At 37.4% G+C, this 25,624-nt stretch overlaps 1 protein-coding gene across 2 annotated transcripts in view; it reads left to right on the forward strand.

Annotated features, from left to right (window-relative positions):
• Positions 1 to 25,624, forward strand: part of BOD1L1 (biorientation of chromosomes in cell division 1 like 1) — a 53,507-nt gene that overhangs the window by 27,329 nt on the left and 554 nt on the right. Inside the window, exons 11-26 of one of the 2 annotated variants that reach the window (XM_069493899.1) lie at positions 1,788 to 1,852; positions 2,990 to 3,074; positions 6,874 to 6,917; positions 8,113 to 8,173; positions 9,778 to 9,848; positions 10,507 to 10,579; positions 11,839 to 11,918; positions 15,114 to 15,198; positions 15,544 to 15,617; positions 16,678 to 16,753; positions 16,833 to 16,870; positions 17,911 to 17,956; positions 19,821 to 19,870; positions 19,972 to 20,056; positions 20,465 to 20,618; positions 23,091 to 23,231. In XM_069493899.1, coding sequence (XP_069350000.1) covers positions 1,788 to 1,852; positions 2,990 to 3,074; positions 6,874 to 6,917; positions 8,113 to 8,173; positions 9,778 to 9,848; positions 10,507 to 10,579; positions 11,839 to 11,918; positions 15,114 to 15,198; positions 15,544 to 15,617; positions 16,678 to 16,753; positions 16,833 to 16,870; positions 17,911 to 17,956; positions 19,821 to 19,870; positions 19,972 to 20,056; positions 20,465 to 20,618; positions 23,091 to 23,231 — 1,228 coding nt within the window. The remainder of the gene's footprint in view (positions 1 to 1,787; positions 1,853 to 2,989; positions 3,075 to 6,873; positions 6,918 to 8,112; positions 8,174 to 9,777; positions 9,849 to 10,506; positions 10,580 to 11,838; positions 11,919 to 15,113; positions 15,199 to 15,543; positions 15,618 to 16,677; positions 16,754 to 16,832; positions 16,871 to 17,910; positions 17,957 to 19,820; positions 19,871 to 19,971; positions 20,057 to 20,464; positions 20,619 to 23,090; positions 23,232 to 25,624) is intronic. The other variant, XM_069493900.1, reaches the window with a different exon arrangement.

Below are 25,624 nucleotides of genomic sequence, written 5' to 3' on the forward strand. Positions count from 1 at the left end.
TGACTCTTTATCAAACTTGAAGGTCAAGCTTCTCTAAAAGATACCTGTATTGAAAGGTTTAAAACCTTGGACCCCTTTTTGTGTGTGTGAGAAGAGGCAGGAGGCTGAGGCATGTCAAGTCCGCTAGCCGCCTGGTACCTGTATGGCTGTTGCAGCTCACTAACCCTTTTTGACCTTCAGGTTTCTTGTCAATCAAAATGAAGAATATGTTAACACAACCCTGTGAAATGAGTATTTTTTTCTCACCTTCATTTTACAAATGAAAAAATAGGGTCAGAGAATTTAACTAACTTGCATGGTCCTTGGGTGTATCTTAGGGGGGGAAAAAAAAAAGACTTCTGATCCTGAGTTTCCTGTTGTATAAAATGAGGCCAATGGGGGATAATAGAATGAAAGCAAGTATCATTCCAACCCTCATCTGATTTATTATAGGTTTGCAATATGTATCAATTCAGTCTGCTGGCTACTTCTAATCAAGGGAGCACATTATTATTCTTTTTAACTGAGTTTATTGTCCTGGTAAAACAAGTTTCTGGCTAGAGTATGAAAGAAAGGAAACGTGTTCCCTCTTGACAGATTACACAGAGTGCCAGTCTTTTAGAAATAAATGATAATTTTCAAAGATATAATCTCATTCATTATACCATACAACTTCAGATTTATACCAGGCACTAGGGATGCAAAGATAAATAGTCAAGATGGGAAGACAGCTGTGAATCCAGCCATGTATGACAAGTGGGCAGTGACACTTTGGTGTGACAAGTGCTTAGGATGGGGTTAAGCACAGGAGGCTGTGAGAGCTCAAAGGGAGCACATGGGCTGGGCTTGAAGGGATCAGAGGATGTTGACTTCTTTTCCAGTCTGGCTATATAAATTGTGATGTCCTAGACTTTTAAACTGGAACAGACCTTAGCCATCATCTACCCCAGCCTCAGGAAGCTGAGGCCAGTAATTCAGTCCCGTTCATTATAAGGGCTTAGATAGGAGACATTAGGAAATGTCCCAAGGGTTGAAATAAGTAACTTTAAAAATTTTCCATTGAATTTAGCCTGGAGTAAATTGAATGCTCCAGAAGTTTTTATGACTCAGTCATTGCTACAGTCTATTACTCCTCCCTCCTTCTTTTCCCCTGGAGAAGCAAAAATAGAAGGGCTTTTAGCAAGGAAAAGCCTGCAGACTCTTAGAGAAAGGAAGGTTTTTCTTTGGAGGCTGATGTGTGGGCAAGTGAGGGAAACTGGAGAAGCCACAAGCCGCAGAAGGATAGGGAAAAGAAAGAAAGAGGCAAGACCCACGTAGAATTGAGTCTTCATCTGAGAAAACTCCATTTTCTTTCTGTCTGCCTCACAGTTTTTTAACTTTATGTTCCATTTTGCTGTCAGTGTGAAGCAAGTAAAATGAATCTATTCATAAATCATACTCTTTATTAAGAATATACCTCAGTGACCTAGAATATTTTCTTTTAAGGACAAACTTAATGAAGATCACTGCAGAAAAACATTTGTCAATGAGATGTCTCCACAAATAATGCTTTATTGTTCTTTGTGCATAGCCATCTTACTATGCAAACAAGAAACAATTTCACTCCTCCAAAATGAGTAAATGATCCCTGCCTTTCATCTAGATCCTTTTCACACAACATACTCCTTTTGATTGTTTTCTAGTGATAGCAAAATAAACCAGCAAAGGAAAGTAGCATGGTGTTCCAGATAACATTCCATTACTTTTTGATCGTGCATGTATTGTGCAAGCAAATTCTTAGAATGTATTAATGGGTTGAATTTCATTAGGCAATGAAGAGTCTCCATCGAATGCTTTGGGAGGACTGGAACAGAAAACCAACTTGAAAACTGAGGTATGGCTTATAATTCAGCTACGTTGAACTGTAAGTGGTTAAATACCATTTCACCATTATGTATACCTGCATGTACTTTGGATGTAGCTCCTGTTCTCATTATACTTATGACACTTGTTGTTATTGTCATACCCTGTGCTGGGGGTGGGGTGGGGGCTGAGAACCTCAATAATCCTAGTAAATAGTGCCTTTGTCTATTCCATTGTCTGCCTGTCACCTTACATTTAATCCATTGCCAGTTCTTACAGGTTTTATTTCCAAAAATATAACAGGAATCCATCTATTTTGGCTTCTACAGCCACCAGCCTAGTCTGAGCCCCTGCTTCAGTAGCTCCCCCATTAGAGTTCTTCGCTCCAGCCCTCTGGGCTGTGATTCACACAGCTATGCAGGTAGTCTCTGAAAATATAAATTAGGTCCTGCCGTTGTTCTGCTGAAAATTTCCAGCAGCTTCCTATCACACTTAGAATAAAATCTACTTTTTTTTTTAAATCATGGCCTGTGTGCCTTACACAATTTAGTCTCTGTACCTCCTTTCCAGCCTCATTTCACAGCACCCTCTGAGTACCAATGACAAGACAGCAGTGAACTTGGGCTTATAAACAGTGCGGAAAAAGCACAACTTACCCAACAAGAGCAATGACCAGGCAGATGGGAGGGCTTGCAGGGAGAACGCTGGAGTGAAATTTTGAAAATTAAGTGGAAGTTTACCAGAAAAGGAAGGAAAAAGGCTTCTATGCAAAGGGAATGGTGTGTTCTAGACCCAGAGAGCAGAGGGCTCATGGTGTGCCTCAGGCACTACAGTGGTTCACAGTGAGCTGTGGTGAGACCTAAGCCTGGCAAAGCAATGGATCCCCATCAGGAAGGGCCATGTACATTGTGCCAAGTTGGAGTTTTACTTTTAAAGCAGTAAGAGAGCCATTGATGGATAAAATACAAAATTAAATTGATTTTTTTCTTGTGTTTTATTTTGTTTTTAAAGGCTGATGTATTCATTTTTAAATTTTGTATGGACTTAAAAGTAGACTTTTATGTTGTTTTAAGATGCTGGGGTTTTTCATTTAGTTCACTTGAGGTTAGCCTTTCCTTCTTGTAAAAACTTCAGATCGCTTATTTTCATGGTGCTTTGGATTTTTTAGACAAACGTGCCTTCAGAGAAGGAGAAAAATCATGAAATTCTAGCACCACCAGAAAGCCTGAGCGAGGAAAAGCCAAGTGGAATAGGTAAGCTCCTTCTAGCAGTTGTTCACATTGTTTTTTCCTTGCATGTGGGTCTACCTTTCATTGCAGATTAAAATCAATAGCTGATTCATAATAAAACACTGACAGGCAATATGAATTTGCCTCTCACTTTTAAAAATAGATTAGAGATAATTCTTTACTATTTTATTTTTAACATATACTTTTTCTCATTAAATTCAATCAGCTTTATGTAAGGTAATTGCTTACATTTGATATCTTCAAATAATAGTGATGAAAAGAAAGTTGTTTGAAAGCAAACACTTGCTCTATCCTAAAAATGCTTCTCTCTGCCTCTTCCTGCCCGTCCAGATGCTATTGCAGCTCGTTTCCAAAAGGCCGGTCTGAGCCATGTGCCCACTTTAAACAATTTGCTCTTGGCCTTTGCTCCAGTGACTATACTGAAACTGCTCTCGGCTTGAATAGCCTCTTCTCAGTCTCTCTGTGCAGTATTCTTCATTGTCACCCACAGATTTTTAGAGGAGAGACTCAATAGCAGAAAGCATAAAGCCTGCAGCTCTCAAAACATTTTGGTCCTGGGGACCATTTTACAGTCTGAATTATTGAGGACCCCAAAGAGCTATTGTCATAGGGTTATACCTGTTGACAGTTACCAAATGAGAAATGAAAACTGAGGGAGTTATAATTCAATATCATTAACTCACTACAAGTTAACATAAATAACTTTTTTCATGAACAATAGCTAAATTTTTCAAAACAAAAAAATTTAGTGAGAAGTGACATTGTTTTACAGTTTTGCAAATCTCTTTAAGTCTGGCTTAATAGAAAACAGATGATTTCTCGTTTCTGTTTCCACGTTCAGTCTGTTGCTGTTTGTTGTTTTGGTTGAAGTGTATGAAGAAAATCCAACATTATAGATATATGATTGGATTTTTAATAGCCTTTTCAGATAGTGGTGGATACATCATGTGGCCTCTAAGAAAACTCCCTTGTGCAATCATGAGTCTATAAGGCAAATAACATCTTAGTAAGTAACAGGAACTATAGAGTATGTGACCAAATTTAAGCCAGTTCTCTTTTTTTTTTAAACAATGTTGAAGTGTTCATGCAAGTCATGATTCAGCATGATTTTGGCTGCAAATACTTAGAACAGAAAATCTTACAAGTGTTTACTTAAAGGGACTTTATTAGCTCACAAAACTGAAAAATTCAGGCAAAACATAATCCAAGAGCGTGCTGATATCCCCAAAGACATATCCAGTAGAAACCCAACTTCTTATCTTCTCCCTCATCCCCCCCTACAAAAGTCTTTGCTGTCTCATTTTTGGCCTCCAGGAAAATAGCTTTATCCTATCATTCCTGGCCAACATCCTGAGATATTCTCATTAGTTTAGGTATGTGTGTCTACCCTAAACTAATTACTGTGACCAGAAGAATATATTAAATAGCTTGTTAGTTGACTTAAATTAAGTGTTTTGTTCCTGGAACCACATGGTGTTTTAGACCACAGTCTGGGCTCTTGGAAAGGGTACCAGGAGGGTAGCTGTAATGTCTACTGTAGTCAGCTCACTCTTTAAATTATTCCCCTGACAAACATCATTAAGCCAGGTACTTATGAGTACTAGGGAAATCAAGATGGAAATGACTAATGGAAAGAAATCATTCATTCAAAGAGATGGATATGCAAATGGGTGAGGTGCTTTAATAAAGACAGATACATACATGTCTATGGGAGTTAGCTTTCCTGGGTAGGGCCTTGGGGAAGACTTGTGTTGGCTGAACCAATCTCTCTCTCTCTGTTTCTCTGGCTAAACCCATCTCTCTCTATATATATATTCCTCTTTTAATTGTAGAAAGTAAGATATATAAAAATACATAATAAAGTTTCCCATTCCCCATGAGTAACCACCTTCAATACAATTATGTATTTTAACACATTGACTGCCACACTAGGAAAAAAAAAAATTTTTTTCCTTGGGGCCATGATATTTTATTATAAAAATGGAATAAAAACTTTGAAAACAAAACAAAATGATTTTTTCTTTTTCTTTCTTTCTTTTTTTTTTTTTTTGAAAGGGGTAAACAACGAGGCATTATTTGAGCACTCCCAGGCGAGGGTAATGGGTCCCAAGAGAGGGGCCTGAGAAATCGCCGATCCTTTCTAATTTAATCAAAAATTTGTTATTTTTTGTTGTATTCTGTGCGTGAGCTATATGCAACTTGAAAAATAGTTCACGCAGCTCCCAAGGTGAGGAGATGTGTATGTTGCATACACTTCATGAGGACTCAGGCTCAAAACTAGCATGACTTAAGTGCAGCTCACATGGCAGTTAATGTGTTAAATAAAAATAAAATCATATTTATATTGTTCTATAGTTTTTTTTCCCTTTGCCATACATTGTGGGCCTCCTTCATTACTGTGTCAGCATATACAAACCCACTTCCCTTGTTTTAATAGCTAAATAGTAGTCCGTAACACCAATTTTAGATCTTTTACTGGTTGCCGATTTTTACTATTATAAATAGAGCTTCAGTGAACTTCTGCATGCACATCACTAACTGTTTCCCCAAGTATTTCCATAAAAGGGAATTGAGGGGGTCAAAGAGTATACAGGTCAAATATCCCTTATCCAAAATGCTTGGGACCAGAAATGTTTCAAACTTTGGATTTTTTTTTTTAGATTTTGGAATATTTGCATTATGCCTCGTTGAGGATCTCAAATCCAAAAATTCAAAATCCAGACTATTCCAGTGAGCATTTCCTTTGTGTCATATCAGCACTCAGAAATTTTCAAATTTTGGATTTTTGGATTTGAGATACTCAACCTTTATAAATTTTGAATTTTCATAAGTACTTGTCACTCCCTTTCTTTGGGGCTGAATATTGAAGGATAAGTAGGTGTGTATTAGGTGGACAAGGCTAAAAGAAGGGCAGTGGAGGTGGAGTCGTTCAAATTCAGGGAAGAACTTGTATAAATCCTTACCCATGATCTTAATAGCTGGAGGTTTGAGGGGTGGGGCAGTTGAGAATCTTCTTAGACAAAATCCTCAAAAGTCTTGTAAGTAAAATATCAGCCAGTCCTGGGAGACCACACCAAGACTTGTTAAGTCGTTATTGCTGACATGTTAAAACCCTGAAGATAACTAATCTATCCTAAACTTTGGAACAGATACATTAGTTAATATGTGTATGGCTGTTTCGTAGTACAAGTAATTAACATCTCATTCGTTAATTGCCAAGAAGGTAACGTGCTGGAATTGTGAAGTCCTTTGTTCCCACAGTTGTATTTCAGTTTGTTTTATTGTGTTTAGGTCCAGTTCAATAAGAGATCTACTTACGTAAAAGGAAGTTGTTTAAAAGAAAAATGTGTGTTCTGTCATTGTTGAGGAGAAACAGTAGACCTTGTACTTCAAGTTTCCAAAGAAAATAAACAGACCCTTGCTGTTTGAGGGGATAGGCTTTAGCTTTTCATTTGATGGCATTATTTTAAATGAGCCAGTGTTACGCTGCAGCCTAACAGTTACATTAAGGTCTTCCACCTTTTTTCTAAGTTTCGGATCACCAATATAGTTAAATCACTGTAGTGATTTAATGTACCACTGCTGTTACTATAAAAATGCGGGCAACATTAATTTCTATTGTTTTTCTGGTAGTACAACATGGATAACAAAAAATAATTGGTCAGAATTTTATAATTCACGAAGTTAAGGAGACCACTTAGCCTAGGATAATCCTATTTAACTATCCAGAAAATCTTTAAATTTGTCTCTCTGTAATTCAGAAACAGTCTTTAGTTTGTGTTTCATTTTTGTTTTTGAACAGCTGAGCTACAGAGGCAGCCTTTGCTGGCGAATGAGTCACTAAATGTAAGTCACTGTAATGGTTTTAATTTTGTTGTTCTTGGGTTTTTTGTTCTATTTTACCTTTTGGAAAACGACTGGGGAGGAAACATCTAGTGGGGGGGTTGTCTGTACCTTTCTTTAGGAGCCAGGAGGCACTTAGCCTTCTCTCCACTGAGTTCAGCATGCTGACAGCAGCTTTTGCTTGCTCTTTTCCATGTTCACCTATATCCACTGATGAAGAAATCTGAACTCTCTATTTTTTATTCCTCTAATGGGATTGCAAATTGGATTTTGATGTCTTAAATTATTGTGCTGCTGTAGACAAACTAGATTTTAGTTTGAGAATTAAAGTTCACTTTATGTTTTTAGAAAGCTTTGCTGAAGATACTAAACTGTAATTGCCATGTATATGTATTTCTTCCCAGATGTGGCTCTCGTAATCCCATTTGTTCTTGAAAGAGTTTTTTGGTTTTTTGTCTTAATGTATTTATAGGATACTTAATATCAACCAGGAGTGAACATTTTGTAAATTGCTTACAAATTTGCAGACAGCCGCATTCTTTCCAGTGCCCCTAGAGGAATTGGGATGCTGTCAGACACCTGTGGGATTAGAGTGCTTTACCTCACCAAAAACACCCTTTTTTGTAGCTAGAAACTCATACACAGTCGGCTGAATAAGAAAGAAGAGAAAAGCCCTTTGGTGTGATTCAGGTTTGCCCTCCAAGAGTTAAAAATATTGTAACTGGGTGTGGGGGCACTGCCTGGAGTCCCACCTACTCGAGAGGCTGGAGCGAGAGGATTGCTTGAGCCCAGGAGTTCGAGTCTAGCCCAGGCAACATAACAAGACCTCCATCTCTAAAAAAGAATAAAAAAATTAAATGAAATAAAAAAGAGTTAAAAAGATTCTAAATGGGGCTGAAGCCACAGAACCAGCTGGTGTGTGCTCCATCCTAACACCTGTCTCATTCCCCCAAGTCCCCAGCAGCTGCCTTTTCCCCAACTGAGCATAAACGTCCTTTCCAGATGTGCGCAAAAGTTGTAGCTAGAGCTTAGAATATTGTAGGGTATACTTTCCCGTCAAGAACATGTACTCCGGTTCCCTTTGGCATTTGTACAAATAGCCAGGTTATGTAAATTATCTTCTTTTTTTCCTTTTTTTTTTTTTCTTTAAGCTTTTTATGAGACTATCCACAGATAACCATTTATATTGTATATTTAGGTCGAAAATTCAGGCTCCGAAACAAATGAAGAAATTCATAGCAAATCTTATAACAAAGGAGGTAAGTTAATGAATTTTATAGTAGTAATTTTAATATTAATTGTAATTACCATCTGTTGAGTGCCTTCTGTGTGCCAGGCCTTGTGCCAATTACTTTACAAATTTTCTCTCATTTAATTCATTTAATCCAGTAAAGTGAATGTTAATAGCATCACATCTGTGGTTGAAAGTGATTCTTCAAGAGGTTGGGTGATTCTTTCTGGGCCATACAGCTTATAAGAGGTCCCATCCCTTAAATAGCTACTAGAATTGTGCCATTAACCTCACAGTGGACTCAGTCCAATGTGAGTACAAAATACATAGTCCCCTGTGGTTTTTATACTCATCTGTAACATGTGTTAACTTCTGATAGGCAGTGTCAGGATGGTAGCAGATCAGGGATGTCTCATTATATGAGTCTTACCCCAGGGGTCAGTTCTGGTGGCCGTGCAACCTGTGCAGGCTGCCAACTCCAGGCGGATAATTCTCTTCTCAAACAGAAGGTAGAATTCTGTTGCTGCTTACTAATTTTTTTGATTCTCTATTCCAAGAATGAGGAAAGATATTCTGTTCCTGCATATAGTTATTTTTATAGCATGTTACACCATATTTCAAACAGAAGTAAAGCAATGATAATTATAAACACCCATGTACCCATCACCTAGTTTTGTCATATCTTAAAATTTAGTATATTTGCTTCGTGTGTTTTTTTAAAAAAAGTTACAGATATAGTTGAATCTCCATTTGCCCCTACCCAATCCCAGTCTTTTTAGCTTTTATCCCACTCCAAAAGGAATCACTATTCTGCTTGATATATAAAGTTCCATAAACAATATGTAGCATATATTGCATGCTTTAGTTAAATGGTCTCACATTATATAAACCATCTTCACCTTATTTGCTCATTCAGCAATATATTCTGAGATTTGGTCCTATTGATTAGTGTAACTCTATTTATAACTCTGTTTTAATTGCTATTCTATAATGTGACTATACCACAGTTATTATTTTTTGTTTCTTTTATTGGTGCATATTTAGGTTTTTTGCAACTTTTCCCAATTACAAAGAGTGCTACTATGTATGCTCTTGTAGCTGTTTCCCAGTGCGTATTTAGTGTAGCTGTATGTCTAGGTGTGGAATTGCTCAATGATAGGCAGTTCTTTAACTTTACTGAATGTGCCACATTGACCCCATGTAGTATACCAGTTGTCACTCCATACCACCTCTAGTATTTGGTATTGTTACACTGGTGAATGTTTGCTAATCTGATTACTATGAAAATTGTTTTCATTGACACTTCTTAATACGATATTGCTACATGAACTGGGTAGAAAGGGCCTTGAAGTCTACTGTGTGAAGTCCAGTGTTGTGACCCTAGACATGTTACTTCCCTCCTTGAACCCCATTTATTCACATCTAAAAATGGAAAAAGTAGAACTTAACTGACAGTGTTGTTGGAAGAATCCCATCATAAATCATTTGCAAACTATCTACTGCAGTGCTTTATGCATAACTGGTACTAAATAAAATTGCTAATCCAGTTTTCTTTCCCCCTCTACACACACCTAAAATAAGCTTTGGAATAGAAAAATATTTAAGATTTTTTTCCTTGTTGTTACTACTCAGAGATATCCAGTGGTCAAAAAGACGACACAGAAACTATAAGAGGTCACCATATTGAAGCAAATCCTAAAGAGGTACGTTTTTATGAAGAACTCAAGCATTTCATGTTTTACATATAGTATTTTCACCTGTGCACAAAGAAAGACTTTAGAAAGATTTTACTTCTCTGTATATATTATATTAAATAATTAAATGGATATACTAAGAGTTCTGCATGTCATTTTTACCTGTTTATGCCCTTGTAATGTTTACGTAATTTGGCATGTCCCAGGATTATTTGAAAGTTTCTGTTGTATAGTCAGAATTTTGTTTTATGTACTACTTTTGATCAACCATAAGAAGCCCATTTTTAATGGGCCACTAAAAGAGCAGAAAAACACTACCAATTAAATTACAGCATGCCATTAGTTATAAGATATAACTTGACTTCAGGGATTATAAAATGAGAAATAATTGTTTAAAAACATGTGTTTTTAAATTGTTGAAATACAGTATATAACCAGAAACAGATTTAAATGTTTTGTATGGATTTACATTCACATCCAAAAAAAAGACTCAAGCTTACAAAATTAGTCTAATCTAAAATTAGATGCCAAAAGTATTCGTCTAGATTTTTTTTTTAATTTATATATCAATTTTTTCCAAAGGCTAGAAGCTACTACAGGGTGCCCCCATTTTAGTTGGTTTGGGTTCAGATTCTATTTCCTTTAATGTAGTCATTTTTAATTCCAGGTTGAAGAGGAAGAAAGGCATATGCCTAAACGAAAAAGAAAGAAGCATTATCCGTCTTCAGAAGATGAACTGGGTATTTAGAATATATATGTTTCTGTTTTAGACATCTTTGAAAATCATGTTTTTTATGTCCCAAAGTGTAGGCCAATAACATGGAGAATTCTTGAGGGTAGTAACTATGTACTTCACAACTCTTGAGGCTAGTTGGTTTCTAAACTGGCATGACACCTCCACCTCCAGGGTCTTTTCTGGACCTTGATCTAGAAACTAGATTGTTTCCTATTGAAGACCCAACCTCTGGAACTCACACAAACCCAAGCTTCCTCTGTAACATGGGCCTGAGGCCAAGCCAGGTGCCCCACTGAATTCTGTACTTTCTATCGGAAGCAAATGCCCAGCAGAGGTAGTGAAGCACTTTGGTCAAGGTGCATCTAATACCCCTTCTGTGCTTCATGCTGTTGATTTTCTCACGGTCCATAACAGTGCCATCTAGTAGAACATTCTGTAGTGATGGGAATGTTCTACATTTATTTTGTCTAGTAGAGTAGCTACCAACCAACTGTGGCTGTTGAGCACTTGACTGTCAGTATGAATGAAAGATTGAATTTTTAATTGTATTTCATTTTAATTATTTTAAGTTTCAATAGCCACATGGGACTAGTGACTACCATAGTAGACATTGCAGGAACCTTTAATACCTGACACAAAGTAGAAATTCAATAAACACTTAATGAATGAATATATGAGACAGAATGGAAAGTTAAATACTTTCCTTTTTTGGTTAGAAGCATGTGATTATTTTATAATATTTTATTGAGTTCATACTATATTCAGAGACTATCCATGGCACATTATGCATGCATTCCCATTTAATCTTCACAATAACCCTCTGAGTTAGGTATTGTCACCATTTTATGCATAAAAAAATTAAGGTTCTGAGAAATTATGGCTTTCCCTTACCAAGTAAATCTGATTCCTAAGGCCATCGCTGAGCTGTACCCCTTAGGTAACTTACTCAGGAAGTTGAAGGTGAATTACATCTGGGAACTCTGAATACACTAAGACTTCTCCATAGAACCTGCTACTTTATTGATAACCATGTGAGCATTTGAGGATTTTTTATTCTGTTTTATATTTTTGACTTTGCCAGGGCCAAAAGCTAGTGTTCAGTACTTAAATCACATGACATTATAAATACATTTAGAAAAACTTTTGGCTTCACTGTATCACAGACCTCAGAGAGAAGGCTCAAACTGTCTTAAAATAGAACTATGCATTTCATTTTTCATTTAGCTTTTATTTTTTTGTGATTCTGTCCAAACTGATTTACAGATGATAATCCAGATGTCCTGGATTCCAGAATAGAAACAGCACAGAGGCAGTGTTCTGAAAGTGAGCCGCATGACACAAAGGTATTTTTTCCACATATTAATTTTAAGTTTTGGGGGTAACCTAATTATATCATTTTGAATACTTATTATAATATTTATTTTCCATTTTAGTATCCCTCTTGATGTATTCTAATAATAATCACTTTGTTATAAAAGGTGTATATTTTCTAGTCTCCCTCCCATAAAATGAAGTGTTATACTTTATAATTCTTAAACTGCAAGATTATATTAATATCACAGTTTAGATATAATCATTGCTTAGATTTTTATACAGTGGTATTATTAAGTTCTTAAGGTTTCTACATGCTGTCTTCCAAAGTGTAACGTGCTTTATCCTAGATATACTTGCACCAAAATATTGAAATACAGTGATAAATATTACTTTAAAATTTTAATACTCTACCTTCTCCCTAGCTTTCCTCCTACCCCTCAAATCTAGGTAGTCCAAAGATTGGCCTCCCTCCTTGGCTTTTTTCCTATGGTCTTATTTTTGTCATCTGACTCAGGGAAACAGCTCACAAATTTTTATTTCTGCCCTGTGCTCTCTTTTGTTGTGGGCCCAGATTTCCCTGTTTTCTACTAGATAACCTACTCTTGAATGTTCTTCCATTTCTGAGACTCAATACTATAAAACTTCGCATTGTCTATCCAGACTAGCCCTATCTCCTCCTTCTTTCTCTTTCCCTAATTAATTTTTTTCTACCTTGTTCCAAAAGTATTTAAGTCAGTTTACAAAAATATTTGAACTGACTTCCAGCTCACTGAAACCAGTTGAGTCACTTTTCCCTCAATAACTAATGGGCTAAATAAAAAGTGGAGAAAGACTTAACAACCAAAGAGGGAGAGTGGCATGTCATCAGGAATTTCAGTTGGTTGTGGCCAAGGAAAGAAACAGGCTTTTAACCCATCGCTCACTCTGCCCTGTCCAGAACAAGAATCCTAAGACAATACTCGTAAAATTGAAGAGAAACCATTTGAGGAGTTTACTTTTTATTTTCCCCTCAATTTCTTGTTTTTAACATTAAATAAAATCTAACTTAACTATTTTCATTAAGAAATTTTATACACAAGTAATATTTTCAGTATTATAAAAAAATCTTTTCTTGCATGGAAACCTGTCTGCAACAGCATTTATTTAATATCACATTTTATGTTAATGGTAGTTTTTAGACAGGTAGGGAGTGAGTTTATCATTCCTACTGTAGTTTTCTGTATAATAAGCATGTATCACTTTTTAAAAGCAATAAAGGCATTATTTTAAAATGTGTATGGCAAGACTAAAAGACCAAAATTGAATAAGTGGAATAATCCAGGCACTGGAAAAATAAAAGCAGGGAGTAAAAAGCGAGTTGTGTGTATGTCATGAGGATCTGATTAAGTGCATGTGGGACTAAAGTTGGCTCTGAAAGAATCAGCTCAAAAACATAAATGCAGTTCATCCAGTGGTTTGAAAACATTTGGGCAGTTCATCTTTTAGTCTATGATGTGAAACAGATAAAAGTGTAGATGTTCTGGCTAAAATGAGGGAGGGGGACCCCAAAATTCCTGTCTGCTTTCAAACCTGATCCACCCCCCAAAACACACACACACATCCCCTCCTACATTTAGCACTTCAAGAGGTTCCAAGCTGAAAAATCACAGCCCAGGCATGAGTCTCAGTGTTAAGGTCAGAGCAAATAAATGCTCTTTGGCACTCCAAATGGATCGACCTTACAACCTCTAAAGAAGTAACCTCCCAAATCAGGTACAGGGCAAGCCATTGAGGTGTGAGAAGAAGTGGTAGAACCACTGTTTATATCTACCTTTTATCTAAAAATTTAAAAAATTAAGCTCTACTAATGTTCAGTATGTAGATCGGCCCTGGTGCCCTCTCTGAAAGTGAGCTCACCTCCGACATCATGTCTCATAATTGCATATCTCAGTCCTGGTCACGTAGTATTTTCAGGGTACCTTAAGTAAAGCTGGGAGTCCCACAGCACAGAGGACTTGAGAACGACTCCCTCACTCATTTGTTCACTTTCAGCATTTTCTGATATAATAGTTTACAGATGCTTAATTAAATGATTTTGCAGAGTCTCTTAACTTAGTTTTAATTGACCCTTTGAAAACAGATACTGGCTTAAGATTCCTGCAAAAAAAAAAAAATCATAAGACAAAGATAATATTTATAATGCAGGTACAAACAAATATTAATAATAAAAGAAACGACTGAGCTGGGACTAGGAAGTTACAGAAGCTCTTTGTCATCCTCAGTACTTACTTAGTAAAAAGAAAGAAGATCTAATCCTATCTAAATGAAGCAGTTGAAAAACTTCAAATTTTAAGGCTGTGTGAAATGTTGATATTATGTGGATATATTTGCTTTTATATCCACCCCCTTCAAATCCCTGAAAGGCAACATCAGAAACCCAGCGACATTGAATGCCTCCGAGAAGGGAAGTCGGGGAGTGAGGGGTGGCCACATTTCATTTTAGACCGTTTTGAATTTTGAACTAAGAGAATATATATCTATTCAAAAATAATTAAATGAAAAATAATAGAAATGAGGATTATAATTTTTTATCATGGGCCATCAAAGATATAATTTAAGTAAAATTTAAAAATAAGAGGATTTATAATTATGATAGGCCATTAAAAAGTAAAATTAAAACTTTATTTTGTCTTGTTCTCATCCTTCTTTATGTGTTTTTGTTTATATACTATATTAGTATTTCACACTCAAAAGTTTTGTGACTAAGGGTGAATAATTTAATAGTTGAGAGATTCACTGTTTCACATCAGCCCATCTGGATACCCAGAAATTCTGTCACAATTTACCCCTTCTCCCCAGTCCCTCCCCTCCATGACTCCACAAAGAAAAAACTCTGTTGTCAATATCTGTCAATTCTTTCTTTGGAATTTCTCTCAAAAAGACAAAATCTAGGTGGAGGGAAAAGAATAATTTCCATTTTGCAGGAAAATAAAATGGCCTTGCTGTTTTTATAGTTAAACCTTACCTCATGATTTTCTACCATGAGAATTTTTATTTTTTTTAATAGTCTCACTAGCAGCAATAATAGTTACTTTTTAAAAAAAACATTTCCCAACAAATTATTCTATAATAAAAGACAGCTAGGAAATTGTTTTTGAAATAGAAAGGAAAGCTTTAGGGGAGGTAAGTGGAGGCAGGGTTGAGTTTGAAAAGGAAGCTTCTTGTCTTGTTTAACTTCTCTATAGGAAAAGAACTCTGGAGATTTAGAAGAATTATCTAAAACAAGTTCAAAGACAAACAGCACTGTTTCAAGGGCCATGGAAGAAAAAGGTGAGTAAAACATCTACTGAGCCTTCAAAGCAGTCAGCATTTCTCACTGTGCTTCACCAGCTGAAACTTCTATATTGCTCCTTTGCTTTCCCTGTGTGATATAGTTCCTCATGCTTAAGATGAATAGGACTTGGGAATCATTTTTACTTAGGATCCTACTCTACCCAAAGTGTACTGCTTATCAGTTAACCAAACTCGGGCTTGTTAATTTTGATGGTGGAAGCATGAAGATAGAGTATGTGTACATGTGTGGCTGTGGCTGTGCAGGTCACCTGGGTACCGTGTCTTAGCGGTGAAGGCTGACCATGGTCACCAGCAGTGAACTGAGCCCTGCCTTTTCTGCAGATGAATACAGCAGCAGCGAAGCTACTGGAGAAAAGGCAGAGCAGAATGACGATGACAACATAAAATGTCAGGAGGTGAGAAATGTTTTTCATATTTATTTGTTCAGAATTATTTAAGTACTAAAACCAAATTAAATGTGTTAAATACTGTTGCCTAAAGTTTTTCTTAAATACTTCTGAAAGAATTTTTGCTTTTTGGGGTTTTTTTAGTGCACTGGGACACAATTTCATACAGTGCATTTTATCAGTGTCATTATGATTAATTTGGTTCTTTTCATCTTTGTTTCATAAAATCATTTGTATGGGACCTACTTATGTCACGGCCAGATAGGAGCAGCCCAGCACTCTACATCAGTAGCAATGTCGGGTTCCTGGCCTTGCAGCTCAGCACCACGAGGCCAGGCACCAAGACAGGGAAGCAAACAGGAGGCTGCCCGAGCCATGGAGTCCAGCCAGGATGAAATGGGAGCAGCAAGCAGGTGTGCAGGAAGCGTGCAGGAGTACCTGAGGGGACCCAGTTTCATGAGACAAGGTCATAGATTCCGATGAGACTGCAGGAGCAGACAGACCATCTCAGCTCTGCCTGCTCTAGGTCCATTTGGATTTGCAGAGAGCCCAAGGCTGAGTCCTACAAACCAAGCATTTACATTATGCACTAGTCAGAACTTCTAGATAACCATTGCTAAGTTTGCCAATATTTTTGTTTGTTTGTTTGTTTGTTTGTTTTCTCATACTTCTGTATGAGAAATTCAGTGGACTCCTTTATTATTTGTAAGGGATAACATTTGGTTGCAAGTAACTTGGACTAAATCCCAATATAAGTGTACATTCGTATTTATTAAAGGAGTTAAAGGTAGCACTGAGCACTTAGCTTTCATCACCTCACAACTCATGATCTCATAATCCTCACAACTCCAGAAATGCAGATGACAGTTACCGGTATTTATCAGGCAAAGGAACTGCAGTGAGAGAAATAAACACTAAGCCCAAGGTCACATATTTTTTAAGTGACAAAGCTGGGATTTGAGCCCTCTTAGGAAGGAACTCTAAATCTCATTTTGAGAAAACAATCTATTTGTATAATAGAGGATGAAATTATTTTTTATTTTATTTTTTTTTTTCATTTTCCCCTTAGGAAGATCAGCCGATAATTATTAAAAGGAAAAGAGGAAGACCTCGTAAATACCCTGCAGAAACAGCATTAAAAATAAGTAGGTATTTGGTGTGTTTTCAGTTCACACACAAGAAATTTTCAAACCGATTTTCTAAGTGAGATTTTTTTTTTTTTAGAAGAAGACGACTCCAAAACAGATACTGGCATTGTCACTGTAAGTAGTTGCAAAAGATGACAGCTTCACATATTTGCTCTTGATCTGGAAAGGGCATACTGCACTATCTAGCATTGTGAACTACATTATTTTTTTAAGTATTTGAAAAGCTTTAAAAGACTTTCTTAAGTAAGTAAAACATTGAGTAACCATTCAAATATTTTGATTAATAGTATCCTCATATAAGCAGAATTATATTAGTTCAGTCTCATTCTATCCTCACTTATGAGTTTGATTATTTAAAAATTATCTAGGGACTTACCTTCTTGTGGTCACCCTTGGTTAAAATATAGAAATTAGCTGTTCTATGTGATTTTGAGACAGCAGCTTCTTTATGGAGACCTCTGAGGTGTCTTGTCATCTTAATACTTTTTCTATGGAATTCTTTTTGTACTAAAAGGTACACTGATTTCAATGCAGGAAAATCCTCAGTGATCTTTGACCCTGAATTACATGCCCAGTGAAATCATTGTATCAAGATTTCATTGCATGCATTTCAGTGACAGCATTATAAGGAGGACAAACTTACGTCCACTGACCTTACAAAAGCACATGGGATTCAAGCCTCAGCTTTGCCACTTCCTAGCCAGACCTGTGACTCGGGGCCAGTCATGTGACCCTGGAGAAACTCAGTTTCCTTGGTATAATGATACCTTTATACTTATTTCATAGTACTATCATAAGACAACAAAACTAGAGAACTACATGTGAACTACATGTGAATGCATTTCCCAGCATGTAAAGTGGTTTGCGTTAAGGAGTATTAATAACAACATGGCCACACTGCATTGCCTCTGGTGCTTACCCTCCAGTGTCCCAGGAGGGTGGCTGGGCAAGAGGCCTGTTGGAAAGACTATATTCAGAAACATAAGCATCCACATTTGCTAGGTACAGTTAATAAACTACAGAAAATAGGTCCCAAATAATTCTGCCTCCCTAAATAGAGATCCCAAAACTTTTTTGTATTATTGATTGCATTTCTATGTGATGATGATAATAAACTGCCAACTTCAATTTTTTATTTGTTTGTTTAAACTTAGGTAGAACAATCTCCACCAATTTGCAAACTGAAAGTAATGCAAACAGGTATGTCCCTACAGCATTCTTCTGTGTATGAGCTCAGGAAGGGGCTGGGGAAGCTGGCTGTTGGAGAAGGTTTTGGATGTTGTTCTGTTTCTCATTGAAATGGGTGGCCTCCTCTGTAAAAACTGTTGTCCTTACAACCGTGCGAGACTATACCTTTTGGCTCACAGAGCCCAGGACTCAAGAGGTGAAATTGTTTTGAGTATTTTTATCTTCATTCCCAGGGGAAAAAAAAATTCCAAAATGTTGATAATAATTAGCTCTGGGTGGTAGAATAATGGGAGCATTCCAAATTATTTATTACTGTTGTATACATTTTCCAGATTACAATGTATATATATTTCACAATTTAAAATGTTTTACGTAAAAGCAATAAGAGCCACCGGTGAGCTTTAAAGGATTGATATAAGCCAAAAAGATGAATGGAACACCTGTTTTGTATTAAATAAATAGCATGGTTAGATTAGGAAAGTACATATTCTGATCAGCAAGATAAAGCAAATATATGAGTTTTTCTACACTACCTGAATGTAGTATTGTGATCATATATCATTAATTTTTCTTGTCTCTTGGTAAATTAAGGTTTGTTTAATTTTAAAAAGTGAGAGGAGATTCTGCATGTTGGGTTTTTAGATTTTATTAATAATTATATGATTTTCAAAATCCATACAACAAGAAATCTTTATAACTTCAGTGCCCTCTAAAGTCTCCAATTTAATCTGTGTGATTATCATTTGGGGTTAGTATTTGACAATAATTTTCTAAATCTGAATAATGATGACCAGACTTCTTTTTGGCCTATTAGGTTAACTTTTCCCATCTTCATTAGTATATTGAACTTGCAGAAAAAAGCAACTACTGCAGTCTTCATCACTAATAAGAAGTACCTTTGAATTTTTTAGTGTTTTCTCATAATTTTAGCTTCAAATAGTACATTGAACTAATCTTCATTTTTCTTACCAAGATACATTTTCAGAAAGTTGTAACATCTACAGAAAGCAAATACATAAAGAATAGGATACACAGTCTACAAACAGGCTTATAGTATGTACTTTGTAGTAGCCATGATTTAAGTGTTTGGAGTCAAAAGAATTCTGACTATCACTGTACTTGTTAGTAATGTGACTCTGAACAAATTATGTAAATCAAGTTAATCCTGAGTTTTCCAAACTATGAACTGAGATTGTAATACTTAATACAGCTACAATGAGCTTTAAAAGTACAGGTTGAGTGTCCCTTATCCAAAATGCTTGAGACCAGAAGTATTACAGATTTCAGGTTTTTTCAGATTTTGGAATATTTGCATTTACCAGTTGAGCATTCCCTAATCCAAAAATCGGATGAGCATTTCCTTTGAGCATTAAATCAGCATTCAAAAAGCTTTGGATTTTAGAGCATTTTGGATTTTGGATTTTTGGATTAGGGATGCTCAACCCATGTGTCTTCCTGACTTGCAGTTACTGGTGTGTCTCATGGGATCCCTACACCACCTTTCCCCTTCCCTTCCTGGGATCGGAGCATTTGAACTGAAAGGGACCATAAAGGTGGTCTAACCCAACTCCTTATCTTACAAATGAAAAACTCCTTATCTTACAAATGAAAAAACTCAGGGAGTTTAAATAAGTTGCGCAGAACACAAACCTTATTTGTTGCAAATCTGAAATGAAAACTTCAATTTCTGACTTATATTCTGATGTGCTCTCTGCTAGGTTTTCTGATTCCATCTTTGCTTAACTGATAGAAAATAATGGTAAATTGTATAACAAAGCATTAATTAGCACTGGTATGTTGACAGACAAGCCAGACTGTTAAAATTTAATTTTATAGTAATAAAGTATTAATGTAGAGATTTCCCTTTTTCTTAAAGATGAGTCCAATAAAGAGACAGCTAACCTGCAAGAAAGAAGTATAAGCAATGTAAGTGTTACTTTTTTTTTTTATCAAGATTTGTCCTTTAGAAATAAACTTAATAAATGCTCAATTGTCTACCCTTTCAACTTTAATTTTATTGTTTCTAGGATGATGGTGAAGAAAAAATAGTAGCAAGTGTACGTCGGAGAGGGAGAAAGCCCAAACGTTCACTCACTTTATCAGATGATGCTGGTATGTTTCTAGCCGATTCTTAATTACAGTCTTATTATTTCAAAATCACCTTTTCAAGAGTTTTTCTTTGGATGAAGGAAAAATCCAGTGGAATATGCTAGTATTAATATTACATAAATATGTGTGAAATAGCTCTAATCCTGTGTCAGAAATGGTACATCCCAGATGCTTTTCTGAGTACATGTGAATTTTTCATGAATGCTGGCTGTGAACTGCCTAAGTAAACTATCCCAAATGTGTTTGAGATTAAGTTAAACAGTTGTGAATTGCAAGTGCTGAAACAAAAAGGAAGTGGAAAACCACTTCTCTGCCTCCAAGTCCCTAATATCCTAAGTTCCAAACTCCATGACTCCTTTCGAGTGTCTTTGGGAATTGTATAATCCAGGTGTTACCCTTCTATTTGAACAGAATCCTCAGAACCAGAAAGAAAACACCAGAAATCAGTATCTGAAGCAACTGAGGACAAGAAAGACCAGGAGTCCGATGAGGAAGAGGAAGAAGAGGAAGAGGATGAGCCCTCTGGAGCCACCACAAGATCCACCACCAGATCAGAGGCTCAGAGGTAATGGGGCCACACAGGCCACTGAAGACCTTCGCCAGCTTCTCCATCGGAAAAGTGGCTTTGGGCTTCATGGGATTCTCTTTGAACTGAATTGCTCATGCCACACTGGAAGTTCTTCCCTTTGGTTTTCAGTAGAGGCCATGTGCTCTCAGCCCTCTGCCATTCTGATTCTTCTTGGAGAACCCATTTTCTGTCTTAAATCATTTTGGGGGATCAATTCAGAGTCTTTACCAGGTTTTAAATGACTGTTTGGTGGAACCCATTCAATTCTTTTACACATATTTTTTGAGCATCTGTTATGTCTCAGACATTGTGTTGAGCGCTGTGAGTGAATACAGAGCGACATAAAACCGTCCCTGCTCTCAGCACGCTTAACTCCATTGAGCGGGAGAAACCAGGCCCACACACCACTGTTGTCACACGCATCTCACCAGTGATATGCAATAGGTTGATCAGAGGAAATTGCCCAGATTTGACCATTTTGATTTACATAATTTCTTACATTTTCCCAAGCATATTCTCTCAAACCCTAGTAGAGCCAGAAGCCTCTGGGGAAAAGAGTACCACGTCCGATGAGTTTGGGAATGCCAGTGAATCCCCCTTCTTGTCTGTCACAATGTTCATTAAAATTATTAAGGGTTTGGCAAAGTCCAAAAGGAAAGAAAGCTGTTTAACTCTATTTAAGCAAGCAGTATCTGCTTGTCATACCGCCTTTCCTGGCATCGGCCTGTGTCATTACACCTGTTAACATACCCAGTGTTCTTTCCCGATAGCACATTTTGAGAAATGCTACATAAATATGTAGTGTCATCCTAATGGTTAATAACTTTTTCCAAAGCAAGAATATTTTCTGTTTTAATGTGATCTACAAGCTGTTAATCTTGGAATCACCTTATATAATTTCATTATCAAAGATTAATCAAAAAAGTTCAGGAACATTTCAAAAGTACCACTTATTAACCCTGTAACATAAAAATGATGTCTTATATTTACATAAAGACTTAAAGTCAACAAATTTCTAATTCCTCCAGACTTGCACATTATTAGGCATTCATGCCATGGTTTGATTTCTCAAAGACTCCAGGAGATCACAGGCTAAAGGTAAGGTAGTTTCATATTTGTTTTTTAGGTGGGGCAACTCAGATAAATAGAAGTTACAGAATTAAGATAGGGGTGCTGAGGCCCAGCACCCCTGCATTTGGTACAGCACGTCCCACCAGCACCACCACCTCCCTCTTAAACAGTTGTGGGAAGATTGTCCAGTACAGTAGGGCTCGACTCAGAAAGGGCTTAACTCATAGGCCTTCTAGCTGTCTTCAAGTGAGTGTCTAGAAATAGCTCTCAGATTTGCCTTTTAAAAATTCTTTAAAAATAAATCCTATTTGATTTATATGGTGCTATAATCACCTGGATTATTGATACTCTTCCTTAATGTACTTTGGGAACATTTGATTTACAAATATATCCTCTTCTCTTTAGTTTAGACTCCTTGGCATTGGTTAATTGGTCCCAGGGTTCTGGCATCTTCATAATTTTGCAGATTCTCTGTGTTGGATGGGCTCTAAGTGGTCATCTAGTGCTACTAGCCAGCCCATCAATGCCCAAATCACTGTACCAGCAGCTCCTCTGAAATGGTCTTCTTGTTTTTGCTTGTAGCTCCATGGAAAGCAAGAAAGTTTTTCCTCCAGGGAAAAACCACCTCTACCTTGGCATTCTCTTCCTTATGTTCAGTAGAAGCTGGCCTCCCTGTAGCTTCTACTCTTGGTTCTAATTCTACTTTTGGAGCCTTCTATATTCTTTTCCCTTAAATGTCTGGGAGCAGCTTCTAGGTCTTCTCTTCTTGCTTTGAGCCCCCTCATCATTCCTGTTTGTTCTCCTCAGTTTATCTATATCCTCTTTAAGAAGCGGGTGTTCTATACCCAGTGTGGGCTGTTGATTCCAGAAGAGGGTTGTCCTACCTTATTTTCTGGATACTGTTCTTACATCACTGAGTTGCCTCAAACTGAGCCATCCACCAGCTAAATCAGTCCTTTTTTAAAAGACATTTTACTGGTAAGTCAGATCTTTCCTTATCTTGCTCTTGTGCAGTGGACTGTTTGGGCCTTAACATTTAGCTCGGTGTTGTAAGTTGTACTTTCATTACTCTTGGCCCCTTATTCTACTTTGCAGAGCTTTTTTAGGATCTTTATTTTATTAGCCAATATATGTTCTATTTTTCACAGATTCATCTTCTTCTAAATCACGATAAAATACCATGCAAAGTAAGAGCAAGGATAGAGTCATGCAAGCAGAGTTAGTCATGGGTGACATTAAGATCTACTTACTAGCAATGGTCAAGAAAGAAAACCATTTTCCTGCTTTTAGTCCCCATTGTTCTGACTTCCCCATGAGGAGTCTCATTCTTTCTAAATAGTCCCAGGGACTGGAGGATTCAGTGCTACCATTGTCCAGTGTTTCTATAATCTGTTTCAGAAAGCATCATAGCAAGCCACCTGCACGTGCAACTTCCAAACTTGGCAGCCCAGAAACAGTTTCTCCTAGAAATCGCCAAAAATTAGCAAAAGAGAAGTTACCTACCAGCGAAAAAGTTAGTAAATCTCCCCCATTAGGAAGGTAAGTCCCTGCTTACACTTCAAGTCATTTTTAACTCCCTCAGACTAATTTTGGTACAGTAATGCTTTCTTCCTAATTTCCTTTAAGATTTCTCTCTCACCAAATAACTGTCTTTGGGGGTCATCAGTTTCCAAGAGGAACAGGAAGGGCTACAGAAGGTGTCTCTGTGGCCTCGCCAGTCTGGCCTTGCCACATGGACCTGCCACACAGGCTTGTCCTTGGCACCTGTGGGCCTGATCTGCTGACTCCCATCTACCGAGACCAAAGGCAAGGCAGTGTGGTAAAGCCTTGGACAGCCCAGGGTCCTTTGTTTCAGCCAGGGCTTTGCAGAGGTGATGAGGTAGCAAAGGAAGGCAACGCCCCCACCAGCTCGCATCTCCCACTGCAGCCTGACTCTTCTTCCTGCTTGCCACTGGTGGCGCCAAGTCTTCCGTCCTTGCCTTTGCTTGTGCTAGTGAGGAGTGCCCTTGCCACCAGCCGCCCGGTACGCCGGGCCCTTCCCATCCTTCAAGCCCCCCTTCTTCAGGACGCCTTCCCCACCTGCTTCAGCCCATTCTCATCTTTCCTTCCTGCTGCACTTTCAGCAGTCAAGATGCCGTGTTCTGTTGGTTTCAGTGTATTAGTTTTGTCTTTCCCTCTGAGCTGAAAGCTTCTTCCTTGAGATTAGGAACTTGTCTTACTTTCTGCACACTGGAGCATTCAAAAATAAAAGACTCTTCACTATATACATAAACTGTTCTGACATCTCTTATCACATTTTGATCTTCACAGCATATTTTTAATGTATATATGTGCTATTATCCCCATGTTATAGAAAGGAAAGCAAAACTATCCTCACTAAGTGCCATGTAGCATTTATCCTTATTTTATATGTGAGGGGAAGAATCTCAGGAAGGTCTGGGTGCATACTTCTCAAAATTGAATGTGCAGACCAATCACTTGAGACTCTTGTTAAAATGCAGATTTTGAGTCTGTGGGTCTAGGGTGGGGCCTGAGAGTCTGCATTTCTAACAGGCTCTCAGGTGACCAGCACCGCTGGTCACAGATCACACCCTGGGTGAAATGCAAGGGCCTGGACAACCTACCAAGCTCACACAGCCAGGAAGAAGCAGCCTGACTCAAAGCTTCTGCTCCTGCCACATGGCTCCCAGCACGGTGCTGCACACAGCAACTCGTCAGTGAAAAGGTGTTCACTGAGTGGCTGATGGCTTTCTGTGGACACAGTTTGAGATGGATTATTAACAAACACTGCCTTTAAGCCATTGTCAACACATGCAACACGGCAACATGACAAAACCACATCATCTGCAGCAATTTTTGACTCAATTTGAGTTTATTTACTTATGCTGTCAAAGGAACAATAAGCAAAAGATGTCAGGATATCAGTAAAGTCCCATTTCTCCATCTCCTGTAATTTCAGTTTTGTAAGTCTTTTCATTCATTGATATGACATTTACATTTACTGCTTGCTTGCTATGTGTTGGGCATTTTACTAAGCACTGGAGTTAGAAAAATGAATAAACCTCAGCAGCTGTCCTAGAAACATCTTGTCTAATGGGAGAGATACGTGTATAAGACTTACGAACTTGTTCAACAGCAACTCAAGTAAGAATATATTTTGCAATACAGCGAGTACTACTCACATTCCTGCTGCTGTAACTGAAACAAAAATTTCATCAGTGAAACTTAATAGATGAGGTACCAGCAACATTTTCTATTGTGTTCTGTTAATATGATCTTTTAAAATAACTACCTATAATCTGCAGTTTGAAAAAGAAACAGTGGGTAAATTACATTGGTAAGTGTTGTAAAGATCCAAAGTGCCGTGGGGTTTCCAAAGAAGGAGGAGCTTCCTCTTTGATGTGGAAAGCTTCCCAGAGAAGTGACTTGTGAATTGGGGGGTGTTTCTTATTTTTAGAAATAAGGAAGTTGATCAGATGGGTGGTGTAGGATAATTAAAAAAAAAAAAAAAAAATCACATGCCAAAGCATGAAGATGTAAAAAGACATTATATATTTGGGAATGGAAAGACTGGCAGGACTGTAGTTATGCGCTATGCTCTGGATGGCTTTATCCTGAAAGCATCAGAGACCCAAGAGGGACTTTGTATATCTCCAGAACAAATAACAAGGTTAGACTTTCCAACAAATAATTCTAATTGCAGACTGAGAACAGGGATAGGCTGGTGACAGGAAGATTGGTTAGAATGCTCTTCTGAAATTTCTGTGCCTTTTCTAACATTGTCAGCTATTTTCTGTAATGTTGTAATGTGAAACATGGCTTTGGACTTGATCAGACCTAGGTTGCAATCCTGCTTGTTTGAACTTGGAACAGTTTCTGTATTGGTAGGACTAGCAGTTCACTTCTTTGTTTTGTAGGTTGAAAGACTAGGG

The sequence above is a fragment of the Eulemur rufifrons genome, chromosome 19, assembly GCF_041146395.1.
Source record: "Eulemur rufifrons isolate Redbay chromosome 19, OSU_ERuf_1, whole genome shotgun sequence".
Classification (NCBI taxonomy): domain Eukaryota; kingdom Metazoa; phylum Chordata; class Mammalia; order Primates; family Lemuridae; genus Eulemur; species Eulemur rufifrons.